Source organism: Rana temporaria, chromosome 1 (assembly GCF_905171775.1).
Source record: "Rana temporaria chromosome 1, aRanTem1.1, whole genome shotgun sequence".
NCBI lineage: Eukaryota > Metazoa > Chordata > Amphibia > Anura > Ranidae > Rana > Rana temporaria.
Window position 1 is genome coordinate 592,950,769 of NC_053489.1, and position 19,844 is coordinate 592,970,612.

General features: G+C 41.5%; 1 protein-coding gene across 2 annotated transcripts in view; it reads left to right on the forward strand.

Moving 5' to 3' along the window:
- ARAP2 (ArfGAP with RhoGAP domain, ankyrin repeat and PH domain 2) overlaps nucleotides 1-19,844 on the forward strand; it is a 481,396-nt gene that overhangs the window by 422,142 nt on the left and 39,410 nt on the right. For both annotated transcript variants that reach the window (XM_040335148.1, XM_040335150.1), the window contains exons 29-30: nucleotides 13,281-13,363; nucleotides 15,543-15,578. In XM_040335148.1, the coding sequence (XP_040191082.1) occupies nucleotides 13,281-13,363; nucleotides 15,543-15,578 (119 nt within the window). The remainder of the gene's footprint in view (nucleotides 1-13,280; nucleotides 13,364-15,542; nucleotides 15,579-19,844) is intronic.

Here is a 19,844-nt window from a genome sequence, read left to right on the forward strand (position 1 = left end):
CGAACACTCCCCCATCTGACATCCGGCCGTTCTTCCCCACGTCCACATATAGAAACTCATACTGTGCCGACACCACCGCCATCAACACGATACTATGATAACCCTTGTAATTATAATAGTAGGACCCCGAGTGGGGTGGGGGCACAATGCGGACGTGTTTCCCATCTATTGCTCCACCGCAGTTAGGAAAATCCCACCGCTCGGCAAATTGGGAAGCCACAGACTGCCATTCCTGTGGTGTGGAGGGTAGCTGTGGGGACAAACAAAAAAAGAGATTTAGTACTTTGGCACATAAACATTGCAAACATAATCATACAAGCATCCTTGTGCAACTTTACATTTTTAAAATAGCATTTGCAAATTATGAAGGGAGAATTTCGGGGCACAAATATATAGGCCCACTTAATTAATAAGAGACTCCACAGCCCTCTGATGGGGACAAAAACACTTTGAAGGGGGGGTGGGGGGTGTTTAAACTGTTTTTAGAAAACCAAAAAAAAAAAAAAAAGTGGCATGGTGGGGGTTGGCCCGAAGATAGCATGCTGGACAGGTTAATATTGGGTAAGATCAAAATATGCAGGTAGGCCAAAATAAAAATAACATGTAAAAGCTGATATCAACATGCATAGTGAGAAAAGGGAACGTTAGTTAAACACACAGCATATCTGGGAAATAAAATAAAAAGTTAGTTTGCCACATTATTATAGACACATTGTGAGGTTAAAATGAGGAAACTTACCTTCATATACTCCTCGTGCATAACTTTAATGATGGCAGCACACGTGTCCGGTATGATGACCCCAAGCGCCTGCGGAGAGATGCCTGTTGAGAACTTGAGGTCCTGCAGGCTCCTCCCAGTCGCCAGGTACCGCAACGTGGCAATAAGCCTCTGCTCGGCCGTGATGGCTTGGCGCATCACAGTGTCCTGCCTCGTGATATAGGGGGACAGAAGTTCCAGCAGACTGTTGAATACGGGGTCCGTCATGCGGAGAAAATTCCTATAGTCATTAGGATTATTCTCCTGGATTTCCCTAAGCAGAGGCATATGAGAGAACTGGTCACGCTGGCGCAACCAATTCTTGGTCCAGAAACGCCTCCGCCCCCTGTTTCTGGCCAAAGTACTGGAATAATGAACATATCCAGCAGCCATCCCATAAACAGCACCAACTCGCGAAAATTGACGCTGCTGCTCCATCATGGCTTCAAACCGGCCGGCTGGTCAGTCAAGAACACACTCCAACAGAAAGCACAATCAAATCCAGCGGGACCTGCAAAGAACGCACGACACACAGATACGAACGCACAGTACGAATCTGCTAAGCAGAACGAACTGCACGCCTGTACCCGAATGCCAACTACGTACCCACAAGCACACGCACTGAACGAGAAAATACTACCTGCTAAAGCCTGGAGACCGAGAAGCGCGAATCAGCTCTAACCAAACCTTCACTAACACGAGCAAAGCCGTAACTAGCAAAAGCGGAACAGAGGGCGTCGCCATTGACTTTGGCCTTTCCCTTTATAGTGACGTCAAACGTGGATTACGTGCACGCGTTCAGGTCCGCAGGGAAATATCGTCCGCTGGTGTGTACAAGCCAGCGGGCCAAATGAAAAAACAGCCTTGTACGCCGGAAACAGCCCGTCGGACATTTCGAACGGACATGTTTGGTCGTGAGTACTCGGCCTTAGGGTTCAATATTGAGTTGGACCATCCTTTTCATCTATAACAGCTTCAAATCTTCTGTCAAGGCTGTCCACAAGGTTTAGGAGTTTGCCTATGGGAATGTTTGAACATTCAGCCAGAAGCGCATTCGTGAGGTGATGTCCACTGATGTGGACAAGAAGACCTGGCTCGCAGTCTCCGATCTAATTCATCCCTATAGTGTTCTTTTGGATTGAGGTCCGGACTCTGTGCAGGCCAGTCAAGTCTCTCCACCCCAAACTCATACATCCATGTCTTTATGAACCTTGCTTTGTGCACTGGTGCACAGTCATGTTGGAGCAGGAAGGGGCCATCCCAAAACTGTTCCCACAAAGTTGGTAGCATAAAATTGTACAAAATGTCCTGGTATGCTGACGCCTTAAGGCTCTGTTCACATCTAGAATGATCTATAATGATTAAGCACTAGCAAGAGTGCGAAACTAGTCGGCTGTCCTGGTTTATGGTTGTGGTGATTATGCATGTTCCTGCTTGAAAATAAAAGACAACTTTTTTGAAAAGTTATTTCGGAGTGCGGCTGTCCATCTCCTTCCTCCTATTGCTACTGCTACATGCATTGCCAGCACCTTGGTAATCCGACCGTCCCTGATTGTCTATAGGGCTCACCTGGTGCGGTGAAAATCTTCTTCTGTTCACATCTAGGCATCCCAGATTTCGGGCAGAATCAGCAAATCACAGCAAATCATGGGACACCCTTGCGATCCCTGTCACTTCCAATAGCACCCGATGGCGGGGCGATTTTACTGCAATTGTCGCCCAACGAATCACGGTAAAATTATACAATCAGAATCACGGTGCGCCTGTCGCTCCCAAAAAAAGTTACAGAACTTATTTTGGGCAACAGGCGTACCGCAGACCACGATTCTGTTTCCCATTGGAAGTAACAGGGAACACAAGAGCTTCCCACGATTTGCCATGATTCAGGATCGAGGGCAGAGTCGCGATGATTCCACTCATGATCCAGAATACCTAGATGTGAATGGAGCCTAACGGTTCCCTTCACTGGAACTAAGGGGCTAAGCCCAACCCCTGAAAAAACACCCCACATTATAATCCCCCTCCACCAAAAGATTTATACCAGTGCACAAAACAAGGTCCATAAAGACATGGCCTGCACAGGGTCCTGACCTCAATCTGATATAACACCTTTGGGATGAATTAGAGTGGAGACTGCGAGCCAGGCCTTCTTGTCCACATCAGTGTCTAACCTCACAAATGACCTTCTGGCAGAATGGTCAAACATTCCTATAGACACTCCCTAACCTTGTGGACAGCCTTCATGGAAGAGTTGAAGCCGTTATAGCTGCAAAGGGTGGACCAACTCAATATTGAACCCTATGGACTAAGACTAGGATGCCCATCAGTGCCGCCTCATTATTGCCCATCATTGCAGTCTATCAGTGCCCATCAGTGCAGCCTCATCAGCGCACATCAGTGAAGGAGAAAAAAGACTTAGGCCCGGATTCACAAAGCACTTGCGCCAACGTATCTCAAGATATGCAAATGTGCACTTACGCGGCTACGCGATGTGCGCGTAAGTTGTACGTTTATTGATAAAGTTGTATGTCCGGTGTAAAGTTAAGCCCCATAAAGGAGGTGTAACCCAGCAGCAGCAGACATGCAAAGGTCTGCACCAGGGAACACAAGCCGACGTATTTTACGGAGTTTACATTGGACGTGTGTGTGGCTGGGCGTAGGTTACGTTCACGGCGTAGGCAGTGATCCGGCGTATTTTAGGCAGTTGTTCCGACGTGGTTGTGAGCATGCGCAGAGGGATGCGTCCTCGACTCGGCGCATGCGCAGTTGGTGATACGTATCTGTCTGGCGCTCGGCCCATCATTTGCATGAGGTCACGCCTCATTTGCGTGGCTCACGCCCACTTCCACCTTCGCCTTTAAAACCCAGCGCAGTTTTGGCAGCACTGGCTTTGTGAATTCCATGCTTGCCTCGCTGCACTGTGTCGGCGTAGCGTATATTATTTGCGCTACGACGGCGTAATGTGCGCCCGCTCTCTGTGAATCTGGGCCTTAGTTGCTAAATTTTTTAACAGAAATTAAGAAAAAAAAATGTTTTTCTTTTTTTCTGGTCTTTTTCGTTTGTTTAGCAAAAAATAAAAATCCCAGTGATAATTAACCACTTAAGACCCGGACCAATATGCAGGTTAAGGACCTCGCCCCTTTTTGCGATTCGGCACTGCGTCGCTTTAACTGACAATTGCGCGGTTGTGCGACGTGGCTCCCAAACAAAATTGGCGGGTTTTTTTTCCACAAATAGAGCTTTCTTTTGGTGGTAATTGATCACCTCTGCGGTTTTTTTTTTTTTTTGCGCTATAAACAAAAATAGAGTGACAATTTTGAAAAAAAAATCTATATTTTTTACTTTTTTCTATAATAAATATCCCCCAAAAATATATAAAAAAATGTTTTTTTTTCTCAGTTTAGGCCGATACATATTCTTCTACCTTTTTTTTGTAAAACAAATCGCTATAAGCGTTTAACGATTGGTTTGCACAAGATTTATAGTGTTTACAAAATAGGGGATAGTTTTATGGCATTTTTATTAATAATTTTTTTTTACTACTAATGGCGGCGATCAACGATTGCGTGACTGCGACATTATGGCGGACAGTTCGGACAATTTTGACACATTTTTGGGACCAAAAATGTATAGCAAAAAATGCTATAAAAATGCATTGATTACTGTGAAAATTACAATTGCAGTTTAGGAGTTAACCACTAGGGGGCACTGTGGGGGTTAAGTGTGACCTCATATGTGTTTCTAACTGTAGGGGGGGGCGGGGCTGGACGTGTGACATCATTGATCGTCTTTCCCTATATCAGGGAACAGACGATCAATGCCACTGCCACTGTGAAGAATGGGGAAGGTGTGTTTACACACACCTCTCCCCGTTCTTCAGCTCCTGTGACTGATCACGGGACACCGGTGGCGGTCAGGTCTGCATGTCCCGCGGCTGCGGTCACGGAGCTTCGGACCGGCTGGGCTCTTAAAGGCGACGTACCTGTACGTGCCTGTGCCTGTGCCCAGCCGCGCCATTCTGTCGACGTATATGTGCAGGAGGCGGTCCTTAAGTGGTTAAATACCACCAAAAGAAAGCTTTATCTGTTTCAAAAAATGATAAAAATCTCATTTGGGTACAGTGTTGCATGGCCACACAATTGTCATCCAGCGTGCGACAACACTGAAAGCTGAAAATTGGCCTGGGCAGGAAGGAGAAAGTGCCTGGTATTCAAGTAGTTTAAGTGTGTAAGGGGTTCTTTACTGTTAGAGCAATGGAAATGTGGAACTCCCTTTCTACAGGTAGTGATATCAACTGGGAGTGTAGCTAGATTTAGTTAACTTTTAGATATTTTCTTCAGTGAACATAACAAACAGAGGTATGGGAATACATCAGGGAATATATGTGTGGGAATATAATGTTTGGAGATTTGACTGGCTAAATCTTTTCTGCATATCAGAAGCTTGGTCAACATGGTCTCCGTAAATAGACACCCTCATAAATGCTCCTGAATAAGAATCCATCTCCAATGAGAGAGATTTTATTTATACATATAAACATTAGAACCAATTACAGAACTGTAACATGTAATCATCACAACATAGATACTTACAGGTGACAGGTATACTTTAAACAGGAGCTATCTTATTTTTAGAATTTGCAATTGTATGTAAAGTACTAGGAAGTAAATTAAATGCAGCATATAACCTCTCATTTCTTGTAGAAATCTCTGCTTCAGTGCTTGCCCTTGGTATCCAAGTATGCAATACGCTACATAACATCCAGTTTCCTAGAATGATTGATTATACACAACGGGCTGTAAATGTCTGTTTACGCAAAAATATATTGATGACAGCAATTCCAGGTTTTCTCAGAAATACCATAATTATGTAGTGTGCAAATTCCTCTTCAAGAGTTCTGAAGTGGATGAATCAAGCTCATGCTTCATTAGCGCTTTTCTAAGCATTCATCGAACATATAGAATTCATTTTAAAAAGGTAAATTATTTTCAATTTAAAGCTGTAAAATGAACATAAACACATATGTCTCTAGGAGTGAAATACCTCGCTATAGTACTCTTTGTATTTCCTATTAGTAACTGATCCAGAGTCTTAATTTTTTGGGTAAGTTAGAACAGGGAACGTGGAGAGTGACTAGCTGCCGGAATGGAAGACACTTCATAGATTAGGTCTAATTACAGGAACTCAATGTAAAGCACACCAAGAAAGTTGAACTCAATGTAAATGAAAAATGTTCTGCATAATTTTCATTACAAAATTACCTGTAATACCTTATGTCTGTCATAATCAAAGAAACTGGTTATACATATTTAAAAAACTCCTTCTATGCACCAAAGTAACCATTTTATGTCATAGCATACTTGTGTTAAAGCGACGCTGAGTTACCTATAAAAAATATCAACCTTGTTAAAGTGGTTGTAAACCCTTATTTTTCACTTTTACCTACAGGTGAGCCTATAATAAGGCTTACCTGTAGGTACAAAGAATATCTCCTAAACCTGTATGGTTTAGGAGATATTCCCCTCGCAATGCGCCGCTGATTGCAGCGGCGCATGCGCAGGGGGAATCCACGGCGAAAGGACCGGCAGCCGCCGGACCTTGCCGATTTTAAATCTCCCACGCGCACGCGCGGGAGTGACGTCATCGCTGCTCCAGCCAATCACAGCGCTGGAGCGGCGATACCCAGAAGACACGCCGGAGCAAGATGACAGCTCGCTCGGCGTGGACCAGGTAAGTGTTCTTCACCTCGTTCCGAGGTAAGTATTTCATAATCAGCTATTATGCGGTGCATACTAGCTGATTATGCCTTTTGCCTTGCAGGTTTAAAAAAAAAAAAAATTATATATGCGGTTTACAACCACTTTAAGGAAGACCATCTATACTTACCATTCCAGCAAGCCCATGTCTTTGCAAGCTGTTTCTTCACTGCTCCACAGCCACTACAAGTGTCCACATATCTAATTTCCAGTTAGGTCGGTAGTCTGGAGGGATATGTTTAATGCCTAGGATTTGTGATAGTTTATCTTCATGTTGGATATATATCCAAAATTGGAAAAGGCTGCTAATAGGTTCGGTATTGAGATGCGTGGTTGCGAGATGAGAAAAGGGAGTTCATCTGCGTATGCGGTTGACTTGTATATGTCCTAAAGTTATAATAAATAACAGCGGGGACAAGGGGCATCCCTGTCAAGTGCAATTGTGTATTGATACATATTCAGATAGTGAGACATTAATTGTGATTTTGGCCAAAGGTTTATGGTAAACGGAAGCGATCCAAGACAACATATGGTTTCCTATCCTTATATGTCTACATTAAGTGAAGGTAGTCCCACGCCACTCTGTCGAAAGCCTTCTCTGCATCCATGGATAGGAGAAGACTCTCGATTTTATCTATGTGCATTTTGTGTACCAAGCTCACCACCTTGATCACATTGTACCTCGCCCTGGCATAAAGCCCACTTGTTCAGGTTCGATGACCTTAGGGAAAAGTGGTCTGAGGCGGTTGGCCAGAATTGTAGCTAGAAGTTTTAAATCTAATCAAATCAAGTCAAGGTTCAAAAGTGAAATTGGCCTATAGCTTTTGCATTCTGCAGTGTCTTTATAAGGTTTCGGGAGTACAGTAATATGTACTGTACCAATGTGAATAAGCTTGGTATGTCCTGTGGTTTGCTAAGGGAATTAAAGGTTCTTAGTAGAGGGGTTGTAAGTAGTTGCGTAAACATTTTGTAATATTGGCCAGTAAATCCATTTGGGACTGGGCTCTTGCCTGGTTTCAGAGCTTTAATGGCTTCTATTAGTTCCACTTCTCTAATAGGTTGTTTTAATTCTTCAGTTTCGGTGATGTTTAAGGTTGAGATTCTGATGGAGACTACAAGTAGCAGTTTTTAACAACCAGATGTGCTACCACATGAGATTCTGATGGAGACTAGAAATGGCCATTTTATTATTATGATACTTGTATAGTACCATCAATTTACACAGCACTTTACATATACATTTTACATTTACATTGGTCCCTGCCCTCAAGGAGCATACAGTCTAAGGTCTCTAAATCACATTCATACATATACATACCAGGGGCAATTTAGACAGGAGCCAATTGACCTACCAGCATGTCTTTGGAGTATGGGTGGAAACTCATACAGGCACAGGGAGAACATGGACAGGGAGAACCTGACCCTAGTGCTACCAGGCAAAAATGTTAACCACTTAGCCACGGTGCTTCATCACACCTTACACAGGCATGCCCAGAGATATCCCATGCAGCCATTGCTGAAGTGCATTCATGTAGACAGAAAGTGGCTTTAAAAAGGGCAGCAGGGAATCTGAAACACTAAGATTATTATTATTATTATTATTATTATTATTATTATTATTATTATTATTATACAGGATTTATACAGCACAATGCTTTACAATCGAATGAGAAACAGTACAGTTACAATACAATAAAATACAAGAGGGTTAAAGGGTTACTAAAGGAAAAAAAAAATGTTGCTGAAATTACTGTTTACAGGGTATAGAGACATAAAAGTTAACTGATTCCTTTTAAAAACGATTAAAAATAGATAAAAATCAATCATATAATGTGCCTCTAGTTTCACTTTCGTTTTTAAACTGGTTTCATGTTTCTGTGAAGTACAGAGAGACACAGAACAAAAACAAACAAATCCAGGGCAGTGTTTTGTTTTTAAAATGAATCTGATTGATTCTGAGGAGTTTTAGACACAGTGAAAAGCTGCCATGAGATTTTTCATAAGGAGCCAGACAAGCAGGAAGTGTGGAGATCAGAGCAGAATTACAGCTACTTCAGAGCAAAAACAAACAATGAGGACATGAAACCAGGACTGCAGTAAGGTAAAGGAAGCTATTTAGCTAAAAGAATATTTTCCTTTAGTGATCCTTTAAGAGGGCCCTGCTCAGAAGAGCTTACAATCTAAAAGATTGCAAGATGCAAAAGAGGATGACAAATAAATGTTATCAAAAACAATTATATATAATGCAAAGTGCTTTATTAAATGTAGGGTTTACATTTACTTAAAAACAGACTGCGGAAGCTAGGAAATCATCACAATTAATTCTACTCACTGTCATAGCAGGGGCAAGACAGATTTTTATCTTTGTCTGCGCATGAAAGATAGTACCAGTTAAAACCCATTTGAATACCTGTCAATATGGGTAATGTAATTTGTAATATGGTGACGCTAACAAAACCAAAAAATATGTAAAGGGGAAAAAGTTGTTTTTTGAAAATTTAAGACATCAAGAATGTGTAAATTTAAGATTTATTTTAAGCATTGTCTACATCCTAAGGCATGCCTTCTAATATAAATCCTTTTTTTCATTATAATAGTTGTAGTTTATCAGCCATATTCAGTATTTATTTTTACCCTCACCTTCTTACTTTTTATGTATAAAAAATGTAGTTCCATTTTCATGATATAACAAATCTTCCATTGCCAATTATGTGGAGATGACTCTACATAATCAATATGTATGCTTTTCTTATGGCAGGAAGTCAAAAGTTCTTTATTGACTTTTTTGACGTGAAATACATTAATTATTGTGACAAACAAGATATTTATAACTCTGTAAATTGCTGAGCAGTAGCTATATATTTTATAGCATGTGGACCTTGCAGTAAGTAGGAAATTTGCATATATCAGATGTTTTTATCTATCAGTCATTATCTGTCATAGGAAAAACTATATGTTGGCTACTTAGATATATCATGGGTGATTGTTATACTATACTTACAAAAATAAAAAATATATATTTGAGTGGGATCACTGTGGTTTATTTTCATACTGTATATACATCTGGAGTCTATAAAGTGGTCAGTTCATCTTTATCCTGCATACCCTTTTTCCTCAGTTCCCTCTGCTTAGATTCACTTCCAAGATGTTGTTGATCTTTAATACCTCAGATTTCAGACACCAAAATAATATTTTCCTCTATGCCACGCACAGTAAGTTAGTGGGCATCCACACATGGTGATTGGTTGAGTATTGTTTTAAAAAAATAAGTTATATTGGAATTCTGAGGCAGCAACTGGTAACTGGACAGACCAAAGCAGAGTACTAGTCAATGTGTATGTTTGTGCTTGGTTCAGGCCATGAGCTATATCCTGGTTGAAGGCAGTAACAAGGGATAAAGCAGAAACATAGTCTGGGGGAGTAGCTGGAGACCATTCTTAGGAATAACCAGAGCTGAGCATTAAACCCGGAACCTAGGACAAAGACATAGGAAACACAGCATTCAGGGAAAGGGGTGTTCAAGAAGTGAGGTTCAAACAAATTAGGTCAGCAGCTAAGGTATGTACAAAAATATGTAAAGGATGGCATCCGGTATTTAACAAACTATAAAGCCTCGCACACACACAATCTGTTTTCTCGACGGGAAAACTGTGAGGAGATCCCGGCCGTGTGTATGCTCCTCACAGTTTTTCCGACGGGAAAACTGCACAAAAACCGCCAGACAAAAAAAGAGAACCAGTTCTCTTTTTTCCGCTGGGAAAACCGGTGGACTTTTGCCCAGTGGTTTTTGGCAGTTTTCCTATGGGAAAAACTGTGATGGAGCATACACATGGCCGGGATTCCCGGCCAAAGCTCCATCACAGTTTTCCTGTAGGGAAAACTGTCCGTGTGTAGGGGAAAGACTGAACCGAGGAAGACTGAAGACTGAACCGAGCAGGTTCTCGGCTTTCCCCTTGGGATTTCCAACGGGAACTTTTCCCATCGGAAATCCCGTACGTGTGTACGAGGCATATAACTGGCAATGTACAGTGCCTTGAAAAAGTATTCATACTTTTCCACAATTTGTCATGTTACAACCATAAACAAATTGTGATAGACCAACACAAAGAGGCACATAATTGTGGTTAAAGGAAAAAGATAAAGGGTTTTCCATTTTTTTTTTTACAAATATGTGTGGTTTGCATTTGTATTCAGCCCCCATGAGTCAACCTTTCACTGCAATTACAGCTGTAAGTCTTTTTGGGTATGTCTTTTCCAGCTTTTCACATCTAGAGAGTGAAAATGTTGCCCATTCTTCTTTGCAAAATAGCTCAAGCTCTGTCAGATTGGATGGCGAGCGTCTGTGAACAGCAATTTTCAAGTTGTGCCACAGATTCTAAATTAAATTAAATTTAGGTCTGGACTTTGACTAAACAATTCCATTGTAGCTCTGGCTGTATGTTTAGGATCGTTGTCCCACTGGAAGGTTAACCCCCACCAAAGTCTCAAGTCTTTTGTAGACTAATAGGTTTTATTCTAAGATTGCCCTGTATTTGGCTCCATTCATCTTCCCATAAACTCTGACCAGCTTCTTTGTTCCTGCTAAAGAAAAGTATCCCCACAACATGATACTGCCACCACCATATTTCACGGTCGGGATGGTGTGTTTAGGGTGATGTACAGTGTTAGTTTTCAGTCACACAAAAAGTTTAATTTTGGTCTCATCTGACTAGAGTGTGCCCTTGATAAAAAAATATCTGCCCAGTTTGTCCCGATGTACGTCGGAGATTTGGAAAGGTCAATGTTTGGATAGAGACCCACTTCGATTTTGCTATCTCATTGGTGGCATAGTATACTGTAGGGAAGTACTGATTTAATAGTTTAGGAACGTTATCAGATCGAAAGTGAGTCTCTTGTATAAGTACAATGTGAGGTTTGACTTTTTGGAGTGTATACAAGATTTTGTCTTGACAGTGTGTACGCAAAGAAAGCTTGTCAAGATTCTCGACAAGCCTAACAAGGAACTCGTCGAGGAAAATGATGTTTCATTTACGACGAGTTTCTCGGTCGTGTGTACGAGGCCTCAGAGATAGTCAGGAAATTAAATGTGTAATTTATGTCCCTAGAACGCCTGATGGTGCTCCCTGCATGTTGAGCCCCTGTATTTAGCCAGGCTGTGAAAAAGTCTCACACATGTTGTATCGCCTAACACAGGAGGAGTAGTAGAATGTATTTTAGGGTGTAATTTGTGGTATGCATATGCTGTGTGTGAGAAATAACTTGTTATTATGACAATTTTGTGAAGAAAAAATTCTTGCAAAGAATTGTGGGAAAAAATTCCAACTTCAAAAAATTCACCATGTCTCATACTAAATACATTGGAATGTCTACCTTCCAAAAAGTGGTAATTTAAAGGCATTTGTACTTTCCTGGCTTGTTAGTGTCTCAAGAAATGAGGTAGACCATCAATACATCAGGTGTGATCAGGTGTGATCAACTTTCAGAGATTGGCACCATGGTTTATAGGCTCTAACTTTCACAAAGACCAAATAATATACACTTATTGTCAGGTTCTGGTATGAAGGCCGAGATGCTAAAAGGGCTCCCCTTGCGGCTAAGTGCAGCACACCCCTGGAGTTGGGAACAGGGAGTGCTGTAATCAAAGAAGCACGGTTTGCCAGGTGTTTGCTTTTAGTCAGATGAGCTGATACTCAAGGGATGACTGTAGCAGACTGGTAGCACTGGAAGAACCTGAGGTGCTTTGGTAAAGGGGAAACCGGGATCCAGGCCAAAGGTCATATGGGGCGGATCAGTCCATAAGCATAAACAGGAGCAAGCCAGGGTCATACACTTGAGACGGGAACAGCAAAGTTAAGGAGCCAAGCCAGGGGTCATACACTTGAGACAGGAACAACAGAGTTAAGGAGCCAAGCTGGGATCAACACTGGAGAATGAGCAGTATCAAAGTCCAGATGTGAGCCAGGGGTCAAACTGATATATCAGAGAGCAGGGTCAAGGCAAGCCGGGTCGGTAACAGGAAGTCCACAGATCAAGGACACAGAAGCACAGGGAACACTGGGGAGCTGAAGATAATCCAGCAACATCCTGTCTTCAGTAGCAGGTGTAAATAGGGCAGTTGGCACCAGCATCTGTCACGCCACTTGCGCTTCCCACGCACACCTGGGTACGCTTAAGGCAATCATATTGGATATAGCCATTATTGCCAGTCCTGTGACGGCCATGTTGCTGACACTTATTTTGGTTATTTCTACCAAAGATATGTAGCAGTATAAATTTTAGCCAAAATTTATGAAGACAAATTACTAATTTGCTAATTTTTATAACCGAAAAAAAGAAAATATATATATATATATATATTTTCATTTATAGCACAAAAAAAACCCACAATGGTGATCAAATACCACCAAAATAAAGTTATATTTGTGTGAAAAAAGGGCAAAAATTTAATATGGATACAGTGTTGCATGACTGAGTAATTGTTATTCAAAGTGTGAGAACACCGAAAGCTTTAAGTGCCCAGTGGGAAAGTGGTAAACTGAACAACCTAAAGTAAGATGCCGACTGGCTACCATGTACAGCTGCACCAGGTTTTGCACTCTCCAGTTTTAGTAAATCTGAAGAGTGTCTGCCTAATAAGCTGACTGTTATCAACTGTTTATACCTTTGTGTTCTGTTAGTAATTCCTCAATAGAAATGAAGCAGCATATATTAATGAAAATGTCACACTGCTGAGTTTATGTATACACCATTTTTTTTTTTTCATTTAGAACATTAAACCAGATAAAGTGTTGCCTGTGGTGGTATGCAAATTTTTTATGGGCGTCAAAAAGAAGATAAAACCACCAACAAGGTAAGCAACTGAAAAAAATTAATAGAAATCAATGACCAGTAAGGTAAGGAAAAATCGGACCAAAGTAGTGCAGGGACTACTTTGAAGTCGCCACGACTTAAAGTCATACCAATATGAATGGTAGTCATTGAAAATCATGGAGAATGACTTGTCATGCGATTTTTCAGTCCAAAATTGTGGGACAAGTCGTATAAGTGTGAAAGGGGGCTTAGTCTACGCTGTGCAGGGGCCAGGTGCAGGCAATGCACAGAGAGCAGAGCTAAGGAGACACCATACCTACACACTATACAATCTTCTTTAGATTTTTTCCTTTAGATTTACCAAAACCATACAATATGGGGTCAAACCTAAACACTTTCAATTTGTATGCAATCAGGCAGGCCCTTGCACTACATAGTCAAAGGAAAATCTAAAGGAAATCAAAAGTGTGTATCCAGTTTAACACACAAAGACCACAGGCCAGGAGCAAGTAGCACACAAATTGCAGGGTAATATGTGCAGTTGCAGTATGTTTCAAACCTCGTCCTTTAGCTTGTACCTGGTTTTCTTCCTGGTTTTCCTCAATTTTTTTTCCCATGTTGGTAGATATATTGTGGCAATCCTCAATAATATCCCTGGACACCCTGCAGCATAGAGTAAACCTAACAGCGCACAGTCGCCACATCAGCAGTAACACTAAGGGCCCTTTCACACCTACAGACAAACGGTCCGTTTATTACAAGTCTGTTTACGGACTTGTAATGTATCCCTATGGGATTGCAGACGTTAGCGGATGATGCATTCGCTAACGTCCGCAACCATCCGCGTCCGCAAATATCCGCTTTTGCAGACGGAAGAAAACCCTATTTGTCCTCCGTCCGGCGGAACGGATCGGATGAATATGGACACACGGTCCGTATTCATCCGATTCCCCATAGGGGAGAGCGGAGGAGAGACAGGGCGGTCTCTGCACTGTGTGCGGGTACCGCCCTGTCCGCCGACAGCTCAGTGGGGATTTATGGAGGAATCCCCGCTGAGCCAAACGGGCTAACGGAGTGGATCAATACGCATCCGTTCCGTGTGAAAGAGCCCTTAACCAGCATCAAAAATAGCAGAGCCAGAGATGCCTGTGCATGTGTAGCAATTGTCTAATGGCACCAGGTTGTCCATCAGCCCCATTTTCACTTGTCCCATTTTTTCAATTTTTAATTGATGCCTGTGCATACAAGTACTGAATTGATGCCGACACACTGTAAGGTTTATGCTGCACTGATTTTTGTAGATAAAGCCAGGGGGGTGGATTCAGTAAGCAATTGCGTCCATAGTTACGCAGCGCAATTGCTTAGTTGCGCCGGCGTAACGACTTTTCTGTATTCAGAAAGCTCGTTACGCCGACTGCAGCCTAAGATATGACTGGCATAAGGCTCTTATGCTGTCGTATCGTAGGCTGCATTCTTACGATTGGCCGCTAGGTGGCGTTCCCGTAGTGGTCAGCGTAGAGTATGCAAATTGCATACTCACGCCGATTCACAACCGTACGTGCGCCCTGCGTACGCATTTTACGTTGTTTGCGTTCGTCGGGTTCCGCGTAAGGCTGCTCCTGCTATTAGCAGGGGCAGCCAATGCTAAGTATACCCGTTGTTCCCGCGTCGCGATGTTTGAAAACTACGTTGTTTGCGTAAGTGAATCGTGAATGCCGCTGGACACCATTTACGTTCACGTTAAAGCAAATGACGTCCTTGCGACGTCATTTGCCGCAATGCACGTCGGGAAAGTTTCCCGACGGAGCATGCGCACTACGTTCGGCGTGGGAACGCGCCTAATTTAAATGATCTACGCCCCCTACGGGATCATTTCAATTACGCGCACTTACGCCGGCCATTTTTACGGAGCGTCCACGCAAATTACGGAGCTACTGCTTTGTGAATGTAGTGTAGCGCAGGTAATTTACCGAGGCGCAGCGTTAAAACGGTACGCTGCGCCTCCGTAAGAGGGCGCAATTATACCTGAATCTAGGCCAGGGAAGACTATTTCCAAGGGACTGACCGTCACAATGGGAACTGTCCCTGGGAAACAGGGACAAATGATAACCTTACTATATCAAGCCCTGAATTATAAGCCTATACTACATGTTCTCATATTAGTGTTTATTATCATACATTTCTAAATATAATTTCATTTTTTTTATTTGTCTTTTCAGATTTGGATTAACTGCTTGTTTTGAAAAACATCAATGGTATGTCTAAGTCTCAATTTTTTTTAATTTTCTGCACAGTTTTTCAAAATGTTCAAAATGTTCATACAAATGCACAATTTTTTTAAATAATAGCACAATTAAAAATATATTTATACCACTAGTATACCCAGGAGGCATATGACATGTTTGGAGCATTCCAGTCACTGTAGCAAACATAGCTCAAGACTGCTAACACAAAAGCTATGTAGGTAAAGCGAACAAAGACTGGATTTATTTATTTGTTGTGAGTGGCTGTAGAGCTTCAACTTAACACATTTCTTATTGTAATCAATTGACCTTGAGCAGTGTTACTAGAATGATGTATTATTTAGGTTCCGCCGCTAATATTAAAGCTTCTTTAGCTTACTTTTACCTTTTGTTCTTACATATAGCCTAAGTTTTGGAGGAGGGAGAATACAAGAGTCACATAAAAAATATGGCTTAAGCTGTCATAGTATGGTATCATAATACACTTACAGAAAAAAATAAGGAGGAACAGAAGGAGTACTTCACATTAATCTGCTTTGAGTCACATCTCCTGATTAACCTTGTCACATTTAGTGCCTTTTGCCACAACCAGCCCACAGTTGCTGCAAGTTTTATAAATAGGAATAACACTTGCATACACATCAAAGTCACTCACATGTCACTATTTATATAGAAGATAAAGTTCACTTATTATTAGCATATAAACCCTTTCGGCACTAGCCCTTGATAATTGGACCAGACCCATTTCTCAGTTAATCTATGCGCCTGTTGACTTTGTTAGTGGATATAGAGCGTATCAGCCACTGTGAAAATAATCTTTCCATGTAAAACACTCAGAGATACATCCAGACCTAGATGTCACCTGGATAATATCTGCAATAAAGCAAGCAAAGTAGTAATTATGGCCACATATGGTATCCCACTATGAGTGGGTATTGACCCTCTATAGAAAATATGTTGAACGGCTCATAATTCATATAGTCACTTGCAAAAACCGGCAAGCATCATATGTCCATGATTGCATGTATATCCACATTGTTAGATGAAATCCTAGTTGGTAAGCGGTATTAAGATGCATTAAAGTTCAAGGCAGTTATTCAAGCAGTTGAATATGCGGTGTCACTCACTGTTAATGAGGTTAGGCGTCACATGTACCGAGTAATGGACAATAATTTTTCAACATATTTTCTATAGAGGGTCAATATCAACACGTAGTGGGATACACATCTATGTGGCCATAATTACTACTTTGCTTGCTTTATTGCAGATATTATCCAGGTGACATCTAGGTCTGGATGTATCTCTGAGTGTTTTACATGGAAAGATTATTTTCACAGTGGCTGATACGCTCCATATCCACTAACAATATTGATTATATGGAGAATTGATTTAGATTACATTTACATCTCTAATGGTGACCATTGATGGTCCAAACGGACATTTCATTAATTTGCATATTTTAGAAAATTGTGACTGACCTCCCACTTTTTCTCCTATCGCTTGAAATTGATGGCTGATATATACTTCCAGGATTTTCCTTTCATGTGTACACTCCAGGTCATGGGTTTCACCTAGGGACAGTGTAACATATTACCTAATTCAGGGATACACTGCCCAATGTAGGAACATTTATAGGTATCTCTTTTAGATAGTGGCTCGGTCATTGTTGGGGTGCATTTGGGGGTGTTCGTATTTTGGGGGAGGGTGGGTGTGCATGCTGCTATATTTGTCTTCTTTTTTAGGGAGATATATTTTTAGCTAATCAGCTGTATATACGGTCACTGGAATTATATATGGGGAATGTTTTGGATTTATTCCCTATATTAGATAGGGGACTTGGCTTTTATATGTCTATTGGTATTTTTTGATACATGCTTTAGCTTTAATTAATAATGCAGTTAACTCTTTAGGGAGTGTATTTGTCTGTTTCTTTTTTCTTTTTTATATTTGTAGTTACATATTTTTTGATTACATCCCCCGATATTGTATCGGTGAGTACTGCAGTTGTGATATAAGTGGGATTCCCATATTCCTCTTTTTGTACTATTCTTTTGGTGGTCTCATCTTACTAGAATTATTTGATAGTGAAAAAAAATACATATGTTTGCATATTACGGTATATTTGTAGCACCCTCTTAGATAGGTGCTAGGATTAAATCAATAGATTTAGTGTTGATTCACTGTGTGTTGAACTGTGTTTTTGAAGGGTAAATTTAGCCTGTCAAACTGCAATCAGCGTGGCTGTAATCATTGTGTTAGGTACATTTAGATGCTCACTGTATTCATCGCAGCTGCATTTGATTAGATAGGTATGCTCAGTGTTCTCAGCTGATTCTAGTCTGTTTACTCCCTCTACTGTCCAAAAAAGCTGTAAGAGCTTTCTGGATCATAGGTGTGGAGCTATGCAGACAGCAGCATTAATATTTATACATTCCTTCCGCAGAAAAGAGGGGGGGGGACGAGAGAGCACCCCCCTCTCCTGAACCGTACCAGGCCACATGCCCTCAACATGGGGAGGATGTCCCCATGTTAATGGAGACAAGGGCCTCATCCCCACAACCCTGGCCGGTGGTTGTGGGGGTCTGCGGGCGGGAGGCTTATCAGAATCTGGAAGACCCCTTTAACAAAAAGGACCCCCAGATCCCGCCCCCCCATGTGAATTGGTAATGGGGTACATTGTACCTCTACCAATTCACTATGGAAGTGTAAATAATAGTAAAAAAACAAAAAATCCATCCTCTCGATCCCCGCTCCAACGTTGTCAGTATCCAGCAACAGGTGATCTCCTCTCCCCCGGGGTCCAGCGATGAGAAGATCTCTTCATCCAGGTTCGGGATGCAGAGCGCACGCATCGCCGGCCGCCTGTCTCCACCGGAGGCAGCCCGGCGAATGACGCGGCTTGAGCCAGTGAAGCTCTTATATAGGTGAGGCGTGGCCACTCATCACGTGACCCGTCCCCCTCTGAGTCCCATAGACTTTAACGTGGTTCTAAAGTTCACACAAACTTTTGGTCTGTTCGCAGGTTCTGGTGCGAACCGAACGGTGGTGTGTTCGCCTCATCCCTAGTCACTACCATTTTACATAATGTTGTACATTATGTTCACTAAGAAACACATCTAAACATTTTAAATTTCTCTACACTCCCCTCTGACACCATCAGTTGTGGAAGAGAGTTCCACATCCTTACCCCCTCCAACAGTTCTCATCACATGGCCATGTGTCTTTCCAATGCTAGAGTCACCATTTAAAGCAGTGGTCATCAACCTGTCCTCAGTGCCCACTAACAGGCCAGGTTTGCAAGATAACTTAAATACATCACAGGTACTATCATTTGCTGCTCAGTGATTGCAGTATTCTAGTCTGCATCTCCCCAAGGTAATACATCAAATCTGGCCTGTTAGTGGGCCCTGAGGACAGGGTTGATGACCACTGATTTGAAGATTTGTATATCGCTATCATATGTCCTCCTTTTCTCTGGACTCTCTCCAGTTCAAAGACATCCTTCCTCTTGTCTTATCATCTTATATATTGAGCAAATATCATTTTTAATGCATGCTAATAGTCTGTCAGCCTTGCTTGTTGAGCTTGGCATTGTATGCTATTGATCTACAGGGACCCCAGACCCTTTTCCATCTATGATTTTTACAAAGGTTCTCCCTTTGAGTAACTTGCATGCATGTTTTTTGCTCTTACGTTCATTACTTTACATTTCTTAAAGTTGAAACATATCTGCCATATAGCAGGCCACCCCTCATTTTTTTATTTTATTGTTTCTATTAAAGAGTCTATGTCCTGTTGCAAACATATTGCCCTGCTTAGCTTTTGTATCAACGGCAAACACTAAAATTGAACTATTTTAAACTTTATATCGTTTATGAACAAGTTAAACAGAATTGGTCCCAGGACAGAGTGTACCCAGATCACATTTCTAAACCATTCAGAAATCATGCCATTAATCACCACCCTCTGGTTGTGCCCCTGTAACTAGTTTCCTATCAGGATACATACAATATCATCAATGCCAAAATACATGTCAAAATGTTGGTCTGGCAAGAACAGTATTTTATAAATGTTTGTTGGTTACTACTAACAATACTATTTTCATCAGAAAATTCTTGGATATGGTCCCATGTCATTCCTTCAAGTAGTTTATAGTACATACTATATGAAAATATGAAATAGGAAAGTTTGCATATACAGTATATATAAGTTTAATTAATTAGTGCAGTGTTTTTCAACTCCAGTCCTCAAGGCACACCAACAGGTCATGTTTTCAGG